General features: G+C 34.9%; 1 protein-coding gene across 1 annotated transcript in view; it reads left to right on the forward strand.

Annotated features, from left to right (window-relative positions):
- Nucleotides 1–22,412, forward strand: part of DCDC1 (doublecortin domain containing 1) — a 486,974-nt gene that overhangs the window by 217,614 nt on the left and 246,948 nt on the right. The window contains 3 exon segments of the mRNA XM_058424526.1: nt 6,166–6,255; nt 8,596–8,598; nt 15,633–15,803. Coding sequence (XP_058280509.1) covers nt 6,166–6,255; nt 8,596–8,598; nt 15,633–15,803 — 264 coding nt within the window.

A 22,412-nucleotide genomic window follows, 5' to 3' on the forward strand; every position in this document is an offset into this window, starting at 1 on the left:
AATCCCTGGCTTTGGAAGCTTGGGCTGCATTAACAATCCCTATTGCTCAATGTCTTAGAGCTAATTTATGGCAGAGCCAGAATTCACAGCCAGTTATAAATGAAAGGTTTCTATCTCTTCCACAAGATAAGAAGTGGCACTCTTGAATTTCTTTATAGAGGGACTTAAGTGAGATTACATTACTAAAAGTAGGGGCTAGGTCAGGACTAAGTTAAGGCATCTCTAAGATTGCCACTGAGTTAAGCATGTATAGCTTGAGGGAAAGTAATTGAGCCAGTGCAGAGCTGAGAACTGAGTCTTCAGTTCTGCCTGCATTGTAAGACTGGGCTCTTGGCACATATGCTCCACTTATATTTAAGTTCAGAAATAGATTAAGTATGGATTCACACTAACCATCTAGGCCTTTGCTTCCCAGTATGAATCATTCCTTCTACTACTTTAGCTGATTGGATCAGCCATGCCCTTTCTCTCTGCTTCTTCCTCAAGGTTCAGCTTGTCTTCTCCCCTCCCTCTCCCAAAGCTATGTCTAGCCACTTCACTCATTTTACTTAGAACTAGTTTCATCATGTAATTAATTATTAATTAAAAATAATAAACATATTACTTATTAATAATGCCCCATATTACCACTTCTCATCTTTTTCTAGCCAGATACTACCTATTATTTATGCTTCTCCATCTCCAGCCACTCCATCCCTAAATAATATTTCTGTCCTTCTTACTTATAGATTGTATTGTTTATGTGTCCATTTGGCCCTTACGATGTGCCTTGTGTCATATATTGTTTCTCGCTTCCTATTGTTTTTTAATTGTGTCCTTAACCATATTGCACTTTACTGTTAACCTATTTGTATCTGGAAAAATGTCTAGTAGAGTTTGTTGCATGTGAAAACATGTCATATTATTTAATGCTGTGATTTTCTAAATTATGAGGGAAAGTGCGATCAATTTGGTTCAGCTCAGGTTCCCAACTCCCTCCTTGCCCACAACTGCAATTTTAATCAAGAGCTAAGCTTTTGTAAAAATTTTAGAGGCTAAAAGACAAAAAAAGACCATTTATTAAACTTGCACAGCTTAATTATAAACCTTGAAATCCGGTCTTGTGCTTCTTCGTAGTCCCTAGTCTGATTCTGAATTAATAGTAGGTATTTAACAATTATTAAGATCAAATAAATAAGATTATAATATCTTATTAATTTTAGGAATTTAAAAAACATTTAAATTAATTTTAAGTCAAAGATAGTTGGAATATATCCTTAATTTATCACAAATGTTGAGCACACAAAGTCATTCTTTAAAGAAATTCCATTATCCTAAAATATACCTTCTCTATGAACTTATATGTGTAATAGAGATAAATAAAAGAAGCATATGTGTATACACACACATACACACACACAGACACACACACATCCTTTGAAAATTCCATTTGATAATCCCAAGAATCAACCTTACTATTTATGGCAGGAACAGATAGCATTAATTTGATATGTTGACCTTTCCACCAGTTTGATTTTATACATTTGAACTTTTCAAACCAATGCCTGGATTTTGGATTCATTTTTGTGGACAGGTAGGCAACCAAAAATATCAGTCCTATCCAATTTGAAAGGATACAGACTCATTTATTGTTTAATTCTTTTACCAAATATTTTTTGTGTGGCCACTCTTAATTCCAGTAATGCATTTCCAGATACAAATTAACTAGGATGACCAAATTCAGAGTTTTCTGGACATCCATATACCAAATAGTGGCTTCCCTCACTCTCCCAGCAGCCACCTCCCGTTCCCATACATAAATGGCAGCCAGCAATGGCTAGAAACAAAGGACTCTCTCCCAGTCCCTGAATACAGTGACATTCATTCTGAGAGAAGCTGGGGCAGCTCTTTGAAAGCCAACTTCTTCAGCTCGACAATAACACACAATGAGTTATTGACTTGTTTATATACGGAGCTCTTTTCAGTAACTAACTCTGACTCCCACAGTCTGGACAAATGATTGATTTCGTGGTTAGAAAAAGAGAAAGCTCTCGCGCTAAACTCTGTAGTGCAAACTACTTCTTCTCCATTTGTTCTGTAACTGAATAGGACCTTATTAAAATGCACTTTCCAAAAAAATACCTGCAGCTGGCCTTTATAACCATGTTTTGTATATATAAATAAGTAATTTGTCCCAGTCTTTTGTATATTAACAGACCATTGGGAAACTTGTCAATATATATGAAGGCTGATTATCGTGTTGTTTCTGCTAAAACAGTATTACCTATATTGATCTGCATGTAAAATATGGATCAAATATTTATTAATAGATCAACTAATCTATTGATCTCATGAAAACCTTGGATTTTTTATGTTAATAGATTCAGTTTTCTTGTTGGGTCATGTTGATTCATTAAGCACATTTTATATAACACATATCATATACTTCACATTTGAATCATTAGCTATTCTTAATACAGAGAAAACAACATGCAGAACTATAGTTCAGAGCAATGAGAGTTTGGTTGGACTAAAAGCCTTCTCCCCCTTTGGCTAGTACCTATCTGGAATGTCAATATGAGTTAGGTAGACATAACACACTAGCTGGTTAAATTACTGTACCTTTTCTAAAGATATTAATAATTGAACTCTAGAGTTACTATAGTATTTTTCTCCTATAAAATAGATTTTTAAAGATCTTAACATGTTGTTAAAGTTTTTACACAATCTGTATTATTTTTCTAAGCACACTTTAAAATATTTTGGGGAGAGTTAAAAAGAAAATCCATCAGTGGTGAATGATGCACGTAAGATGGGATCACTGCTGTTCTGACTGTGTTTCTCCAGCAGGAGGTCTTGAGTCCGTTTTCCCCTCTAGGATGTCCATAAGAGAGCTTCCTGAGCCAGCAAACATTTGAAGAATTCCTCAGAATTAAGAGCACTTTTAATTATGGTCACAAGGGGCTACATGTTTTAAAAAGAACTATATATTACTAAACTATGACCCCTTAGGGCTTTGGAGAGGGCACAGTGCCTGAAACCTTAGTATTAATAGTTTTAAGTAAACTGATATAGTTTGCAAGGTGACAACCAATGGAAATTGTTTCATTGGAATCTGTTACTTCAGGTACACCTTTGTGGATTTTTTTTCCCTTAGTTTCTAAACTAACTGCTTAATGTGAATTTATTCCTTTTTATCTTCTGTTTGTCTAACCAGACCATTTTCCTGAAAAAATTTTTTTCAGTTTTCTTTGACAGAGCCATTATGTTTCTTGTTTCTTTCATTTTGGATGCTGTTCTTGACTAGTTTCTTGATTGTTCTATTCTGGTTCCCATTAGTATTGAATGAACCCAACTTTAACCTAAGTATGTATGGCTAATGTTTGTTACAAGTTTTAAAAATCTTAGCAGCAAGGCCTGACAGAAATGATGAATGAAACCTTCCTGTTTAGCTTGTTAGATTTTCATGCGTGCAATGACTATTTGAAGATGCCTTCTTATATTTAAAAGGGACAAGATATATTTAGAACCAAGTGACTTGATTTCCTCCTCCCCTATATGGTGGGGATTTGATTTTTCAGTTATATACAAATTTTATCCACCTTTCTGTTTCCAATTTTTAATTTTTGAAATCTCTACCCTTCTTAACACATGAAAAATCAACCTCAGAAATATCAAACCCATTGGCAAAAAGTTATTTCATATATTTTGGATAAGAACAGCAAATCGAAAGCATATAGTTTTATTTTAATGAAGAAACAAGATATTCTCATTAAAGGTGACAGGAGAGAAGAATCTTACCATTGTTACCATGTCATGGGGTTTGAGCGAAAGATGCTGTTAGCACTGCATATTATTAATACCTCAGGCTGAAAATGCCCTTTCTTAATTTGACTTTTTACTTTCAGCGATTTCCTCTAAATGATTTCATTAGAATGTATCCTTCGGAATGCCTTGTCTGTTTCTAGAAAAGGACCCATGTGTGTATCCTTATATTCTGGTGACCATTTATTTCTTAATATCTTACTGCACTTCCCTTTTGGGACTATGCTGTGATGCTTTTCAGTAGCATTGGTCTGTTTTCCCCCTTTTATGTAGATTAGCTAGTGCTTCTTTAGTAGTCGAATATTAGGGTCGAGGTGATTTTTTTTCCAACCGTGGTGCTTTTAAAGGTAAAGAATTCCCACCTTTTAAATAAAAAGTTCCTTGGCAGCAGTTCTAAATGTCATGGCCCTGAAAACTCATTAGCATCGGCCTCACCTGCTGTGGCATCAAAGAGTTTCATGGCTCTGTTTTTGTTTTGTTTTGCTTCCCTTTAACAAAGATCTGCTCTGAAAGTTTTTGCATTTGGAAATAAATTTTGTAAAGCATAGATGAACTTGGTAAATATTCTCCCGTCCCTCTCTTCTACACCCGTTTCCTCTTGAGATGAGAGTTCCCCTGATCAAATAAACAGACGCTTGAGACCAATATGTTGTGCCATGGTTCACACCTAGGCTTCCATGTGTGGAAGTTGAGCTTGATATTTAAGTTTTCTTAGTATTAAGGGCTTTTTTGTATCATTTAACTAACAAATATATCCCTTGGGAATAGTTTCACATAATGATTTTTCAAAAACTCTTTATCAATGATTCTCAGTCTAGGGCAGGGATTGGCAAACCACTGCTTGTTGGCCAAATTCAGCCTGCCACATGTTATTGTTGTTTTTTAAAGTTTTGTTGAAGCACAGTCATGCTCATGTACATATATATACACATGTATATACATATATATACCATGACTCTGCCATTGTAGCATGAAATAGATATGTATATATGTGTATATATATAGTGTGTGTGTATATATATGTGTGTGTGTGTGTGTGTATATATATATATGTAGTGTCTATTTCATGCTACAATGGCAGAGTCAAGTAATTGCAACAGAGATTGTATTCTCCCCCCGCCCCCACAAAGCCTAAAATATTTACCATCTGGTCCTTTACAGAAACATTTCCCAACTCCTTATCTAGGGTGATCATCAGAATCACCAAAAGATTCCTGGGCCTTTTCTCTCTAACAAAACAGAATCTCTGATATACTTAGCTGTGTCTCATATCATCAGATAAAGTGTCTACAGGTTTAATACTATTATTCTAGTATAGATGCACATCTAGATTCAAGAGGTCATATTTTTGAACCTCCCTTCCTCTATTTTATACCAAATATAGGAGTAAGTCTTCAGGTAGGGTTTGGATTAAAGATTTATGTTCACTCAAACATGATTTTCCAGGCATACAACTGAGAAAGCTTACTTAAAACAACAACACTAACAAAACAAAATGTAAAAACACGGTCGTTATTCGTTTTTACTCCAATCCTCAATAAGGAAATATGGTGTGGGAAGTCCGTTGCTAAAGAATTATTAAATATTCCAATTCAGAGGGTTCTCTATTAGGCTCTTGTTCTCTATTAATGTCAGTCTGTTGAGCAAATATTATTTTGGGAGTTTAACATCACTTTTGCTTGAAAATAAGAATTTCATATAAAACATAACAATTTCATGTTTAGCATGAAAATAGCATTTGTTTCTATAAGGATTGTTTATAAAGAAATATAGAATGGGCCACATTCATTTTTTTATAACACATGGGTTGGCAGCAGTAGTAGAAGACCTTTATCTAGCTTTGTAAATGGAGCAGGTTCAAAGTAACTGTGTATGTATTTATATACATGATCCTTTGTCATGAAATATTATAAATGATTTAGCACCATTCTAGACTGTTGAACTGACACTTTTGGTTTATGTCATTGACTTCTTATCCCGACATAATAGCAAACAATTTACTCCCTACACATAATGAAAGGATTTAATAGAAATATTAACCTAATTTTTTTTTAAAGTTGCTGTGTCCATTTTAATGAAATGCTTTAAAAAAGTACTCATCAGTGTCTAATATCTGCAGTTAAGGACACTCTTGCCCTAAGTCATCTTTAGTAATCCTCAAAACAATAGAAGATTGAAAGTAAAAGATTCAGTTTGTTAAATGTTTCAAATATAAAAATGAAATTCAGAGTTTATTTTCATGTATCAGCAAAATTAATATCAAATCACATTCATGATTATGCTTAACTAGTTGTTTGAATAAATGTTGCTATTAGGTGTCAATAGATACCTACTTTCATGCTGTTTATTTATTTTTTCTAGTTGAACCTAGTCATGAATGAACAGAAGGAGAAAATTACAGAAAAAGTCATTCTTTCAGTGACAGCAAAGGAACACCATAAGGAACAAGAAGTAAGGAAATAACTTTGTAAACTGTATAAAACTGCAATGAGGGCCAGGCACAGTGGCTTACGCCTGTAATCCCCAGACTTTGGGAGGCCGAGGTGGGCAGATCACAAGGTCAGGAGTTTGAGACCAGCCTGACCAACATGGTGAAACCCCATCTCTACTAAAAATACAAAAATTAGCCGGGCGTGGTGGCACGTGCCTGTAATCCCAGCAACTCAGGAGGCTGAGGCAGGAGAATTGCTTGAACCCGGGAGGCAGAGGTTGCAGTGAGCGGAGATTGCGCCACTGCGCTCCAGCCTGGGCAACAGCGAGACTCCGTAAAAAAAAAAACAAAAAAACAAAAACAAAAAACAAAAACAAACAAACAAAAAACCTGCAATGAACACTAATTTTAAAATTAAGATAAATTTTACTTTGAGTCTTATAGTAAATCAACTCTTGTTAACTGAAAACAACTTATGATAGAAACAAAGTGATCACAACCGGGTATCATTTTATTGATATAGACAGCACGAAAAATAATTGTATGCTTGAAAGAATAAATCAAAGTATAATTTTCTGAAAAGTCTGATGAATATTTTCTCATAAATGTTCTAAATTAGTAAATTGTTACGTGCAATTTGAAACTGGAAGTTATAAAACCTACCAACTTAGGAAAAACATTAAAAATTTTTTGAATTTTTGATAAATACTAAATTTTGCTGTTACATCCGGTTTTCTAAGAATAGAGTTAATGTTCTGAATTTTAGAAATACTAACAAAGTTATTTTTTATCAAGGGAAAACTATAGTTTACAAATGTTAAGCCTAAGTGAGCTAATCAGAAGATTCTGTAGGCAATATTGTAATGAGGAACAATATTATTATTAAAGCAAATCTTCTTCTCTTCAAAGCTCATGCTGTGAAGTTGACAGCATAGTCCATAAATGAAATAATACAAAATTGGTGTTAGACAAAAGGGGAAAATGATTTTCATGTCGTTTCCTGGAATGCAAAAGCATTTAATCTTTCTAAGGAAAGAATGTGAATTTTCTAATTTCTATGTACCACTGTCAGTAAAAATCCAAAGTAACTTCAGAAATAAGATAATGTGAATATTTTAAAAATAAACTTTTCATATATTTCTTTTTTGATATTTTGGTAAATAAATGCATTCAAGCTTCAGGGTTTTGGTATTTCTTATCATTATGATTGCATCTTCCTTACTAACCATGTGTTTTGTAATAGATGAATAGGTAGCATGCACCAAATTTTCCTGTGTAAATTCTACTCTTACGTTAGAGACCATATTAGTATTTGGGACATACTTGTCTGGTATTAAAGGCTATATTGTAAAAATCGATTAGCCATCTCAGTAGATAATATTTCATAAGGAAAATTAAACCATTTTTAAAATGTAATAAATAGCAATTACACAGATTTAAATTATAGTTCTGACTCATTCTCCTGAATATTAACAAGTTATAAGACTAGGTTGTTAATTATAAATTTGAAAAAAATCATTCTCTGTGTGCTTGAAAAATGTTTTACCACAATTAGAGAATTTAATTACATTTTCACAGTAAGTTAAAAGTGAATCTACCATGTATCTTGGAAACTTTGGGAAGTGCAAAGAAGTCTGTCTAGATTAATTAGTATAATTAAAATAATATCTATCTATAGCAATACCAATTATCATTAGAGATTAAATAGAAAATATTGTAAAAGAATGACAGATTATTTTCTTTTTAAACATTGTAATTATTTTGCCTTTTGATATTTTATGCAAAATTAAAATTTCAATGACTAAAAACTTGAAGTGGCCTTGGAAAATATCAGTATAGCAAATATGTAATTTTAAATCTTACCTTGTTAGCAACATTGGAAATGAAAATTATCTTTTCTGGAAAATCTAATGGCAATTATGTTTATTTGGTGTTTCTTCTTTGTTATCATCTTTATTTTTTTAGCACTATATATTTCAGTGTTCTTACACAATGCCTTATTTAGTCATATATTTGCTTTTTCAGCTCTGGCTCAAAAAGTCTTTTGCTTACTTCAAAAATCAAATACACAGTGAGGAGAATACATACATATTCAAGTATATGTATGTTCGTGTGTGTTTGTACGTCTGATACTTTCTAAATATATTCCATAGCCTCTGAAGATAATTTCTGTGTGATTACTTGGAAAGTGATTATATTAATCTGGATGTGTAAGTTCTAACTTTTTGTTAGAAAAAATCTAAAAGACTCTTTTTAGAAAAGTCCTCGTTACCACTAACATAACTTTCTTGCCAGGTGAGTTATGAAGGCATTTAAAATGACACTATTTTCAGTTGTTTCTTACCCCATGAGTGGATGAGGAAGTTAGACTGTTGAATAGCTTAAAAAACTTTTGATTAGAAAAAGTCTAAAACTTTTAGGGCTAAAACATCAAGTCTAATCAACATACAGAGAAAGGAAATCCTGATGGAAAAGAGAAAGGAAAAATTTGGTGGTGAAATTACTTCAATATTTTTCCTATGATTTGTATACAAATACATTCCTAGACAATTCCCAAAACCCAAATTAAACATCATAAAATCTGAGATTTAGATCTTCTACTGCCTACAGTTTTATCTTAAAATCTTGTTTTATTTCCCATAATTTTTCCACATGAAATTTTGGAGTAACAGTAATGTATGCATCATAAAACCACTTTGAGGTGATGATATATGTCAAAGTACATTAAGCTTTTTTTAAATTTTTTTTAAATTTTTTTATTTTAGAGATAGGCTCTCTCTCTGTTACCTAGACTGGAATGAAGCAGTGTGATCATAGCTCACTGCAGCCTTGAACTCCTGGGCTCAAGTGTTCCTCTTGCTTCAGCCTCCTGAGTAGCTGGGACTTTAGGCATATACCACCATGCCCAGCTCATTTAAAAATTTTTTTGTAGAGATAGGGTCTTGCTATGTTGCCCAGGCTGGTCTTGAACTCCTGGCCTCAAGTGATCCTTTCACCTTGGCTTCCCAAAGTGTTGGGATTACAGAGGTGAGCCACTGTGCCCAGCCACATTAAGCCTTTTGGAAATTTGCATATGACTTATTAATATCAGTATAAAAGTGCATTATTCCAGGTTCTGTATAATGTAGGTACCAACATGACATTAACTGTGTAGAATGTTATTAGAAGAAATGCCTATGAGAGAAAATGGAGAGAGCACTGGATAAGGCTGAGAAATCTGTCAGACTGAAATGCAGGCCTGACCCCAAATGAGGGAGGAAAGGAAGGTTGGGTGGAAACATCCTGGACCACTTTGAAGTCTAAAGAGTTGGCAAAACTGTTGGTGGATGTTTGAGCCAAACTTGGCCATCAGAGGAGTCCTGCGATTCTCAGGGATAGACCTGCCTTAGTATCCTCAGACATTGGTGCTAACCTGGGGTTGGATTTCAGAGCCCAGTAGAGGGGACCCATGGTCTCTTATGCTCTTGCAGTTAGAGGTCTGTGAGACATAGTGTCATAGCTGTCCCCATAGGTATAGTTGACATCATCCTTGTTGCTATCAACATAACCCCATTGCCAGAAGAGTTATGAAGACATTGAAGTTGTCTGTTTTCAATTGTTCCTTCTGCCATGAGTGGATGGGGATGTTAGATTGTTGAATAGGCCTAAAAGCAGCACATAAGGGACCTCTGGCTGAAAATAGGTTACATCTCCCTCCAAAATGTTTCCCATCTCAGAAGGGTTCTAGGAAGCTATTAAAAATTTGGTAGTATTTGGGCCAGCCATGGTGGCTCATGTCTGTAGTCTCAGCACTTTGGGAGGCTGAGGCGGGCAGATCACTTGAGACCAGGGGTTCGATACCAGCCTGGCCAATATAGCAAAACCCCTCTTTACTAAAAAACAAAAATTAGCTGGGCATGGTGGTGCATGCCTGTAATCCCAGCTACTCAGGAGGCTGAGGCAGGAGAATTGCTTGAACCCGGGAGGCGGAGGTTGCAGTGAGCCGAGTTCGTGCCACTGCACTCCAGCCTGGGCGACAGAGTGAGACTCTGGGTCAAAAAACAAAAACAAAAAGAAAAACAAAAACCCACAAAAATTTGGTAGTATTTGAAGTGCTGGCAATAAGAGGTGCTACACACTTCAGATTTCCTGGTGAGTTACACCCAGCTCAACTTCCAAATCAAGAGATAGTTCACTTTGCTCTGAGGCTCCCATGTTTTTTCCAATCTTCATTCAACAAATTAGGGTTCTGTTTCCTTCTTACCCCTTAAAACATTGTATTATTGGCCCTGAAACCAAGAAGAGATTTTAGGCAGTTTAAAATACTAATTTTGTTTCCCTGCCTCCTTTTTGGTTCATCTTAAATATGCTGTTAATTAGAAAGTTTCCTGATCTTAAATTGAAGTGCTGACCTGGCTTTGAGACCATTCTGTGTGTTACATGCCTAGATGACGTTCCTAGTATAGAGGCTGCCACCGTTTGTGCTGATTTCAAGTGACAGTTCTGTGCAAAGTGCTCTGGAGTTCTCCTTAATAACATGGGTGGATTCAAGCCCACACAGAATTCAGGCTGACAGCTGAAATCATCACTAGAAAAACCAGGAGCTCCTCAAAGAGTCATTAATAATAGCCAATGTACAGTATTCACAATGTATGGCTCAGAAATGTATAGCTTCAACATGTCTGCTTTTGAAGGCTGATTATAAATAGGATAACACTTTGCTCTGACTATAAATCATCTTGAGAATTTAACTGAATTCAAAGGTTGCATGCATACACCATACAAACATGATCAAACTGCCCTACATGTTATGCAAAAACCAGTCTGTATGTTTATAGACATGTGCACATTTGTATTCTTTCAGAAGTTTGGGTTTGTTTTCTCACCAGAATATTCAATATTTTTTTGCTACCTTCTGCTTATTTGTCACTCTCCCAAATTCTGTACAAGTGTCACTTCCGTGCTGCATTTCCACGGAGAATGAAGAGTAGAATGTGTAGGCTTTCTGCTGCACAATGAGATGGTGCATTTTTTCAACATATGCATACGTAAGCCTTCTTTTGTGAATGGGACTGATAGGGTCAGATAATGTTTAAAGGGAAAGGCTTTATGTCTCTCAGGCCTCTATGTTTCCACATGGATGCCCCCACACACACATAGATTGAATTATGAACAGACCCATTAATGCTGGGATCACAAAAGGTCAAGTTTTGTCTTCTTTTACCCCTATTCACATTGCCTTTGTAGAGGAAAAAAAAAAAGGATTTGAAAAAAAAAAAAAGATTCATGATGAAGAATTTTAAAGAACATTTTCCCCCTTTTAGCAATATCTGTAAATTGGGAAAAAAATGATATTATGTAAAATAATTCAGGAGTATTATATTACCTATCTGATTTTAGTATATGAGTTATTTCATGTGTAGAGTTGTCTTTTAGGATGACATGTTATCATAATAACTGAGAACAAAACATAACACTTTGGGGATAAAAGACCTTATGAATATGTAAAGTAACATAAAGTTTGAGTAAAACTGAATGGAAACATTATCAAAATGTCAGTGACAGGATTCTTGATATATTTTATCCTGTGTTTAAGATACGTTAATCTTTGCTAGATACCTTGAGAGTTTTAAGTTATTTTTTTTAAATCAGGTGATAATTGGTGTAATTTTTTTCACGTATGTTAACAGATTATCCTGGAGCCAATAAAAATAGTAGAGAAGATTTCTGAAGCAACCAAAAATCTACGCCAGATGAAACTTTTAAGACTTTAGCCAATAGCCCTTTAGAGAGCAAATGACATCATCAATTGTATGGTTGGTTGATTTTTGATGTCACATGAAATCCCCTATCAGTGAAAGGCTATGGATTGTGACAGTAAAACCAGTCATGTATAAAAATGCCCTCAAATCAAAGTCTGAGTTTCCTCCCTTTTTTTGTGTGTGACTTGCTATAGCACAAGGTGCAGTACATGAAATTATAGAGAACATTATAATTGACTAGTGAAATACAATGCATGATACTTAGTAGACTTTAAAGACTGCATAACATTGTATCTTCCTAAATCACATGATGCTGGAGATAGGTTCAGAGAGGACCAGTATTTTTCGGAAATGGAGTCCTTCTATTTAGGGCCTTTGGTTCTTGGACTTTAATTTCATCAGATAACCATAAATGCAAGCCACCTGTCCCGTATTGGTCTTTAGCTTCAAGGATATTATACACTATTATCCGTCGTTTTTTAAAGATAATACTGCTGGAGGGTAGTATGATCTGGTGGTGAAGATGAGGCTGAAAGGATAGACTAATTCTGGATCATTTATCATTTCCATATTTTAAATGTTACAACTTTCTTGTAGAATTAACAGTACTATGGAAAGCATGGAAATTAATTCCAAAAAGTAAGAAAAGAAAGATAACGAGAGAAACCTGTCACTGGATTTTATAGCCTATAAACACCATTCTTTTCTTTTTCACATCTTCTTTCTCTTTCTTCCCTTCTCATTTCCCCCAATCACCTTCTCGTTTTAATTTCTTCTCTCCTTTTCTTTTCTTTTTCTTTTCACTAATTTTGTTTTCTTTATCTCATTTTCTTTTTCTGTTTCCCTTAGGATTCCTCCTGACCTGCCTGTATTGTCTCTGCCTTCCATTCCCATGATATCCAAAGTTTTGTCCAAATTTCACTGGCATGAGGGGCTTCCTTATGAATAGATAATAGAAATTTCTATAGACTCTCATTTGAATTTACAGTTAAGGGCTGACTCTTAGTAACCTACTATATAAGTTATATAGGATTGTAGGGATTTAGTAGAATGCAATGTGTTTATCAGCTTTTGGTAGATTGTGCTGTATAAGTCAAGCAGCCCAATAGCTGAGTGACTTAAAACAAGTATTCATTTTTTGGTCACTTTACATGTTGGCTACAGGTTGTTTGTGGCTCTCACCAGTATGTCTTTCTCAGTCTGGGATACGGCTTGAAGGAGCAGTTTCTATTGGGACATTACTGTTTTCATGGGGTGGGGTGGGCAGGCGGAAGAGAGCAATGGCAGAACTGCACAATGGTTCTTAAAGCTTCTGCTAAGAAGTGGCATATATTACTTCTGTTCATATTTCATTGGCCAAAGCAAATCACATAGGAATTCTGATGTCACATATATGTCACATATAATACTAATAGAATTATTAGTAAAGAATGAGCAATAAGACAGTTGACTTTGATTAAGTGCCAGATGGTGATATCCAGGCACTAAGTGCTGGAAGGTCTGCTAGAAGAAGTGGAGTTTCTGATGAGTGGACTTGGATATAAGAGAGGAATGAGTCATAAAACTATGGCCTAGGCATCAAGGGACATACACTTTAATTTCAGTGCCAGTATTAATTATCTGAGTATCCTCAGCAAATTAACTTTTCTGGGATGGAATTCCTCATTTGTGAGATCAGAGTGTTGGGTTAAACATTGTCTAACTTATGATACTTTAGAAATGGAAGGGATGTGTGTATGTGTGTGCAAGGGGACAGTGAGAAGAGACATTTGGTTAGAGGAGAGGGGTCTGATGGGAATATGAGCCATAAAGCCAGGTGGGGATCAGATTATAAAAGGTCTTAGAATCTTGAATACCAAGCTCAAGAATCTGAGGGAGCAGCTAGGTGGTTTAATCTACTTTTCAAGGTGGATGAATTTGGTGGAGGTAGCCTAATGGCATGGAGGGGAAGAGATGGGAACAGGGAGACCGCTTAGTAGGTATTTTGTTAATCCAAACTGGGGAGGGGGATGAGGGGATTGAGGGCTATTACTTATAAGAAATGAAAGAATGGATATAACATATACATATTTAGAAGAGGGATCTGCAAAATATAGCCCTGGGGAGAAATCTAGCCTGCAGCTTATTTTTTTTTGTAAATAAAGTTTTATTTCAACGCAGCCATGCCCATTCATTTACATATTGTCTGTGTCTGCTTTCCAAATACAACTGTAGGGTTAGATAATTTTGACAGATACCTTATGGCCTACAAAGCCAAAAATATTTACTGTGTGACCCTTTTTAAAACAAGTTTGCCAACACTTTATTTAGAAGAAAGGATTATTTAAAAGGAGTAGACAATTTATTACATAGGGACAAATAAGAGAGATATGGGAAACGAAAGCAAAATAGGAATCATTTTAAGTTAACTTGTTTCTATGCACGTAATGCTTGTAAAGGTCTTGGTAAAAGTCAAATGTAATTGAAATTTATATGTATACATATACATATAAACTTGAACTAAATAGGTAGAGTAGATAATACGTATTTAAGTCATATGAGTAATAGTGCACACTGGCTGTCACTAACTTCTCTGAATGCTCTGTAGAAGGGATAGAAATAATGGATTTAACATCAGAATTAGAATACAGGCTGGGGCAAATACCATATTTTTAGCTGACAGAAAAGTGGATGAGATGTAAGTACAGGGAAGACTCTTGGAGAAGGATTTTCCATTTTATCTGTGAACATTGAAATGAGCTGTAGGATCTATACAGCAAATAGTTTGGAATTTCTGACTTCCTCATGTGAAATAGCGATAGAGATAGAAAAGGTAGACCAAGAAATAAAAAATTAAAACTTGTTATGTAGAAAACACCTAGATTTTAAAAATGAAACACTATAAAAATATACCAGTACATTGGCCACTTAATAATTCACATGTAAGGCTCATATGTCTGTCTAAAATATACCAAGTAGAAGTCTAGAAATTTAAAAATCAAAGTTACAGAATCCATAGCCTTTGGTGTTTCTGGAAAAACTATATGTTTTATTTTGACATTAATATATAATTAAAATATTTTCCAGAACAGAGCATTGTCTTTGAAGTTATATACATTTTAGAAAATTGTATCTATGAAATGTGGGAAAAAGTATTGGAATATTTGGGAGGAAGATAATAGGTTAATTTTAAAGGTCAACAAAATGATATTGAATTTAATATATATATAGAAAATTTAAATGTTACATGTAATAAAATAAAATACTCTAAAAAGGAAGATACATGTAGTGAAATGAAACATTTGGTGGTAGGTTACATATATTGGATTATTTAAAAGTCCTAGGAGGGTTTTATTTTGTTAAACAGTTTAAAAGTCCTTTGCAAACTTGTCAAATGTATATGTTTCTTTTCATATCCAGAGATATTTTTCATTCAACAATTGTAAAGGGCTACCTATCCCATATTACTGAAGTGAAAATGTTAGACATTTTTTCATAAATAAAAGTAGATGTAGGAATGTATATCTCTTTCACTGTTTTTACTTGAGGATAGATCTGTACTCAAATTCTTGTATTGAAGTCATTTTTCCCCCATCAAGCTAGGTACTCAAAAATCTAATAGGTGTGACATCAACAATTACTTCTCGCTAACAACTCTTGTAATTTAACCCCTTCAGGTGAGCAGGCTGATTGATGAATTGCAGACAGCTATCAAAAGCAACAGAGGTCATCTCTGTAAACTTGGCCCCCAATTACAGGCTGAGCAGGAGCAATTCTCCTCTTATGTCTACCAACACATTAAAAGCCTTCCAGCAAACACGCTTGTCCCAGGAGGTCTGCAGCTCAAGGTGGGTGTCATTCTGTGCCTCTCACTGGATTCAGCCAGAGCGGAAGCATTCTGCTCCATTTGAAGACACTTATAACAATGGCACTTAGCTTGAATTTCTTTTAATGTTGTCTTCCTCAAACTGGTAATATTACAAGTGATAATATTATTATTATTCAGGAAATAGATTTTAAAAGAAAATACCTAGAGATCTTTGAAATGTGTATTTATAAGCTTTAACTAGTATTCAATTCAGAAAAGTAATTGTAATGAAGGAATTTAATCATGTGAACATTTGCACACTTTTCCAAGAAACAAATTTTTCACAATGATCCTGGTATATTTCAGTTTCTAAAAATAACATTTGGAGAAATGGGCAAGCTTTAATAGTTGACAGACAGTGGCAATAGAAATTGAAGGTGAAAGGCCAGGTGACTGATTGATGTTCAAACTACATTTCCAAGGAAAAGGATCTGTATTGGATAAGTGTGACACATGTCTGAGTTCACTTGGTAAAATCAATACTTAAGAATATACTGGGAAAAAAGGTGAATTGGTTGTTTGTCAGGACAAGATCGCTAAATATCCTCCACTACTTTGCTATTGCATCTTTGAGAGAGATAAAGAACAACTCATACTTGGCCAAAGTGGTTTTGGTACTGAAAGCTTAGGGAATTTAAATACTTTTGATTTTCATAGCAGACATTCCATGTTAAGTTTGTCAAGTTAATATTGTCCTATAATTTCATATCCTGCATTTCAAGAGATTGTAGTTAGTAAAATTTGAATTACTCAAAGTATGGCCTATTTCCATTTGAGAAATCATGGTTAGTACAACTTGTCATTTCCTTTTGATTATTTTTATGGGTATGTGATAACATTTGAAGTAAATTATATTTTGATCAACCTTCATCTCTGCAATTCCTCTTTCTTAATATTGTTTTATTCCACAAGTAACATTAGAAACATTATATTTTCGACCTGTAACATTTCTTTTAATGACATTCCTGTGTGTATTTTGAGTGAGAACATTACAATGTAAAAATATACTTTTTGGGGAATGTAATTTCATGTTAAACATGATAATTTATTTCTCATAGTCTGCTAGTCAGCTAAGGGTTTAGGAAGTGATGTTCAAGACATCAAGGTCAAGGGTTTCTATAGTGCAGTAGCATTGTTCTTTTCCAGGTTTTTGACTTGATTACAAATCCATTCTGCAATTTTGCAAAGTACTTGCTATTGATTAAGAGAGAAACTAGGTGAGGGAGAGTGGTTGTTTTCTAGAAGGATGCAGCTGCTAAGAAAAAAATAAAAAGGGAGGGGAAGTGTAGTTGCTTTAATGGCATTCATCCTACTCATTTGTATCAGTAGCTATTCATATGAACTACAGTGTGACTTGGGGAAAAATAGTGTTTTTTTTTTTTTCCCCTCAAGTTCACTGCTTATTTCTGAAGAATTTCTATCACTTATACATATTAGCACAAGGGCTGGGTAGCAAATACTTAACTTCAGGATCAGAATTGTCTCTCTCATATATACTCCCTTTTTTGCATTTTATTTTTATTTTTAATTTTTTTTTAAGTTCTAGGGCACATATGCAGGATGTGCAGGTTTGTTACATAGGTAAACGTGTGCCATAGTGATTTCCCGCACTTATCAACCCATCACTTAGGTATTAAGTCCAACATGCATTAGCTCTTTTCCCTAATGCTCTACCCCCCACCCAACTGCCCCGATGGGCCCCAGTGTGTATTGATCCCCTCCCTCTGTCCATGTGTTCTCATTATTCGGCTCTGACTTATAAGTGAGAATATACAGTGTTTGGTTTTCTGTTCTGCAGTTAGTTTGCTGAGGATAATGGCTTCCAGCTTCATCCATATGCCTGCAAAAGACATGATCTCATTCCTTTTCATGGCTGCATAGTATTCCATGGTGTGTAGGTACCACGTTTTCCTTATCCAGTCTATCATTGGTGCACATTTGGGTTGATTCCATGTCTTTGCTATTGTAAATAGTGTTGCAATGAACATACACATGCATGTATCTTTATAAGAGAATGATTTATATTCCTTTAGGTATATACCCAGTAACGAGATGCTAGATCAAATGGTATTTCCAGTTCTAAATCTTTGAGGAATCACCACACTGTCTTCCACAATGGTTGAACTAATTTACATTCCCACTAACAGTGTAAAAGTGTTCCTATTTCTTTGCAACCTTGCCAGCATCTATTTTTTCTTGACTTTTTAATAATCACCATTCTGATGGGCATGAGATGGCATCTCATTGTGGTTTTGATTTGCATTTCTCTAACGATCAGTGATGTTAAGCTTTTTTTCATATGTTTATTGGCCACATGTACGTCTTTTTTTAAAGAATTGTCTGTTCATATCCTTTGCCCAGTTTTTATTGGGGTTGTTTTTTCTTGCAAATTTGCTTAAGTTCCATGTAAATTGTGGATATTAGACCTTTGTCAGATGGATAGATTGCAAAAATTTTCTCCTATTCTGTAGGTTGTCTGTTTGTGCTGATGATAGTTTCTTTTGCTGTGCAGAAGCTCTTTAGTTTAATTAGATCCCATCTGTCAATTTTTGCTTTTGTTGTGATTGCTTTTGGTGATTTCATCATAAAATCTTTGCCCATGCCTGTATCCTGCTTGGTATTGCCTAGATTTTCTTCTAAGGTTTTTATAGTTTTGGGTTTTATAGTTAAGTATTTAATCCATCTGAGTTTTTTGTATAAGGTGTAAGGAAGGGATCCAGTTTCAATTTCCTCCTATGCTTAGCCGGTTCTTGCAGCACCATTTATTGAATAGGGAATCTTTTCCCCATTGCTTGTTTTTGTCAAGTTTGTCAAAGATCAGATAGTTGTAGGTGTGTGGCCTTATTTCTGAGTTCCGTATTCTGTTCCATTGGTCTACATGTCTGTTCTTGTACCAGTACCATGCTGTTTTGGTTACTGTAGCCTTGTAGTATAGTTTGAAGTCGGGTAGCATGATGCCTCCAGCTTTCTTCTTTTTAGATTGTCCTGAGTGTACAAGCTCTTTTTTGGTTCCATATGAATTTTAAAATAGTTTTTTCTAATTCTGCGAAGAATGTCAATGGTAATTTAATGGGAATAGAATTGAATCTATAAATTGCTTTGGGGAGTATGGCTGGTTCAACATACACAAATCAATAAACATAATTCACCATATAAACAGAACTAAAGACAAAAACCATGTGATTATCTCAAGAGACGCAGAAAATGCCTTCGATAAAATTCAACATCCCTTTATGTTAAAAACTCTCAATAAACTGGGTATTGAAGGAATGTACCTCATAATAATAAGAGCCATTTATGACAAACCCACAGCCAGTATCATACTCAATGGGCAAAAGCTGGAAGCATTCGCCTTGAAAACTGGTACAAGACAAGGGTGCCTTCACTCACCACTTTTATTCACTCCCTTTTAATGTGCTTTAAAATACTTTCCATACCAGCAAACAAAAGAGGAAATTTACATATGCAAAGAAGCCATGTTGTTGTGTTTGTTTAGATTCACTATGCTGTCTAGTAAAGTAGCCACTAGTCACATATGGCTACTTAAATTTTAATTTTAATTAATTAAAATTAAAAAAATATTTTTCTAGTCGTTTCCCAGGACTTTCCTTATTTTAGCACTAAAAAGCCTGCATCCAGCAAACCAAGATGGTTGGTCACCCTGGTCTTTTCTCCAGAATTCTTTCTCCCACATCCCAGGCATTCTCTTTTTATGATTTTTTTCACCTATGACGTACTCAGCTCCATTTGCTTCTGCTTCCTCTCTTCTCAGGTTTCTCCCTTGCAACATCTAGCTTCTCTCAGAAAATAAGCTCCTCTTCCACATCTCAAGAAACCTGGATATCAGCCCCATTCTCAGGCTTAGCACGGCTGCATGTTAGAATCTTCTGGAGGTTTTTTGTTTGTTTGTTTGTTTTTTTTAAGATACCAATGTTCCCATCCACAGATATTTTGACTTAATTGGTTTCCTGTGCTAAGACTAACTTTTACCAGTTTGCAGGCACTGATTAAGTTTTCAGGAATTTTGTAAGCCAGTTGTTTTATATAGTCATTATTTAAAAATCATATAAATTTACAATGAAATAGGTCATACACTTCACTTCCTAATTTTTAAATTACATTTTAGTATTACCTATTCTCTTGAAGTTATTTAGACCTATTGTGTTTGTTTAGTGTAAACACTATATAATAGTGTGTGCTACCGTGCGTTTCTTCCTAAAGTTTATTTTCAGTGATGGCTTGTTGTATCTGAAAATTGGTTGTGGTCAGAGTATTTATAAAATAGAAATTGGCAAATACTATAAATGAGGGCTTGATTTCATGTTTTATTGATTGTCTAGACTAGGGAGTTGAAATACCACATACTATGGGCCAAATCTGCCTGTTTTTTTTGTAAATACAGTTTTACTGGAATATAGCGACACCTATATGTTTGTGTATTGTCTATGGCTGCTTTTATATTACCAGGCGGAGTGGAGAACATATGACTTGAAAAGCCTAAAGTATTTACTATTGGGCCCTTTAAAGAAAAGTTTGTTGATCTGTGGTCTAGATTTAAGTATGTGACAGAAAATATTCACAATGCAGATTAAATTCAAAAGTGCAAAATTTCTGTGTGTTGCATTGTGAATAGCACAAAAATTGAAATATTCTTCCAGTATATGGAAACCATTATCTGATTCAGCAAAGAACTTGCCCATGTCATTGATTAACAAGAGCAGTCCTACATATGTCTTGTTTCATTTTTGTCTTATCAACATGGATGAAAATATTAATCAACATTCGGGTCAGAACAACACTCATTTCTCAGTTGCAACCATAGGATGGATGTGGATATAAGACTTGGCAAAAATCAGTGAAACCACTCTTGAGAATGAGTTGGCTATGTAGAATTTACAATAAAAAGTATTAGATATTTTATTATTATCTGCAAATTATATGTTATGTCATCCTCGTATCAGCAGAATTTATAATAATCACCCCCTTCCTTAAGCAGGTTGCTAAACATTTACCAGCACATCTTCAGGTGTGGTGCAAGCATCAGCATTTTTTCAAAAGCTCCCAAATGATTTTATTGTATAGGCAGGACTGACGATCATAGCAAGATTACCAAAGCAGCTTTTTAAGCACAACCAATAGCACCCCACAAAGAAATTCTCATTCCAGTTGCTAAGTAGCTAAAACTTTTCTCTATACTTTTATATCAGTAAAATAGGAAAGACTAGCAGTAAAATCATTTATACCAAAATTGTGAGAGTGACAAATATCTTAGAATTCGTGATGGTGGTGGTGGGAATTCTGTATATCCTCTCAGGTGGGGAGAACTTGCTAATTCCAACTGAAGACACATGGAGCAAAGGCTGCAGTGTACCATCTTGCATTAATTCCAGAATCAACTCATATCAGTTACCTAGCTAACCCTCTAAATTCCCATGGGTGCATATGGAATGGCCTACCTTCCTTTGGACACCATCTCTAACTCAGTTACCTCTGACTCACTGTGGGCAAGGGCCACATCTTTTCTGATTATGAACAACTTTATCCCACCTTGTGGCATGTACTATCATAGAGTGTTAAATGACTTATCAATAAACAAATATATTTTCCATTTATAACTGAACTTACTATAACTTACATAGCCCTAGTAAAGCATTTTTCCTGTTTTCTGTTCATTTTAATCTTGGAAAGTATTTGACAAAAAATAAATGGGGATGATTATCTTTCTAATCTTCATTTCATGATTTTCATCACTCTGTTACATATATATGTAAGCTCGCAGCTCAACTTCAAGAATCAAAATAATGTATTGTAGCCAACATCATCTTCTAGAGCAGTGGTCTCAACCAGGGGCTGGAGGCAAGGTGCAATTCAAAATCCTCTGGGCTGCTTTTTCATATTATATATGGTGTTCTTAACCTCTTCACTGAGCTTTTCATCCTTATCACATCTTGCATTGATCAGTGAACAATAGCAGCTTTTGGTTCGGTCTTAACATTAGAAAATCACCTCTTAAAAGGACACTGTTTCTGTGTTCCATATTGCCTCACTCCCATTTTTGCAATCATGTGACATAATACAGTGACAAGTTTAATGGGCGTACAAGATAAAAAACTGGGAGCAGCCTCTGTGTGGATGCTCATTTCTGCCATAGGAAAGTTCCTTGTTTTAAAAAAAATTGAAACATAACACCATTTGAGGAATTTTAGGAAAGAGTTTTATCACCTGTAATTGCATTGTTCCTAATGATCATTGTCACCTTTCATGTCATTTTCATGTGCACTCGTATATTCTATATAGTCACAACCACAATTTATTTGTATTTGTACTCCAGTACATTCTCCTGCCATCAAATCGTAGCACCTTGTAGGTTGAAAATTTCTTACTGTTTTTACCATCAGTGGTTACACTCAATGTGCACCATCATCTACAAAGCCCTTCAGGCAACAAGCGTTTTGGAGCAATTTCTTACTATTCTAAACTTTCTCTTACCCCTTATTCCCTGTCACTGCCACTACCCCTAGTCTCTTTGAGAACATCTGCTAGAGCCATGGCTCAGTGACTTCTGCCTTCCTAGTCTTGTTCTTTCCAT

The sequence above is a fragment of the Hylobates moloch genome, unplaced genomic scaffold, assembly GCF_009828535.3.
Source record: "Hylobates moloch isolate HMO894 unplaced genomic scaffold, HMol_V3 SCAFFOLD_11, whole genome shotgun sequence".
Classification (NCBI taxonomy): Eukaryota; Metazoa; Chordata; class Mammalia; order Primates; family Hylobatidae; genus Hylobates; species Hylobates moloch.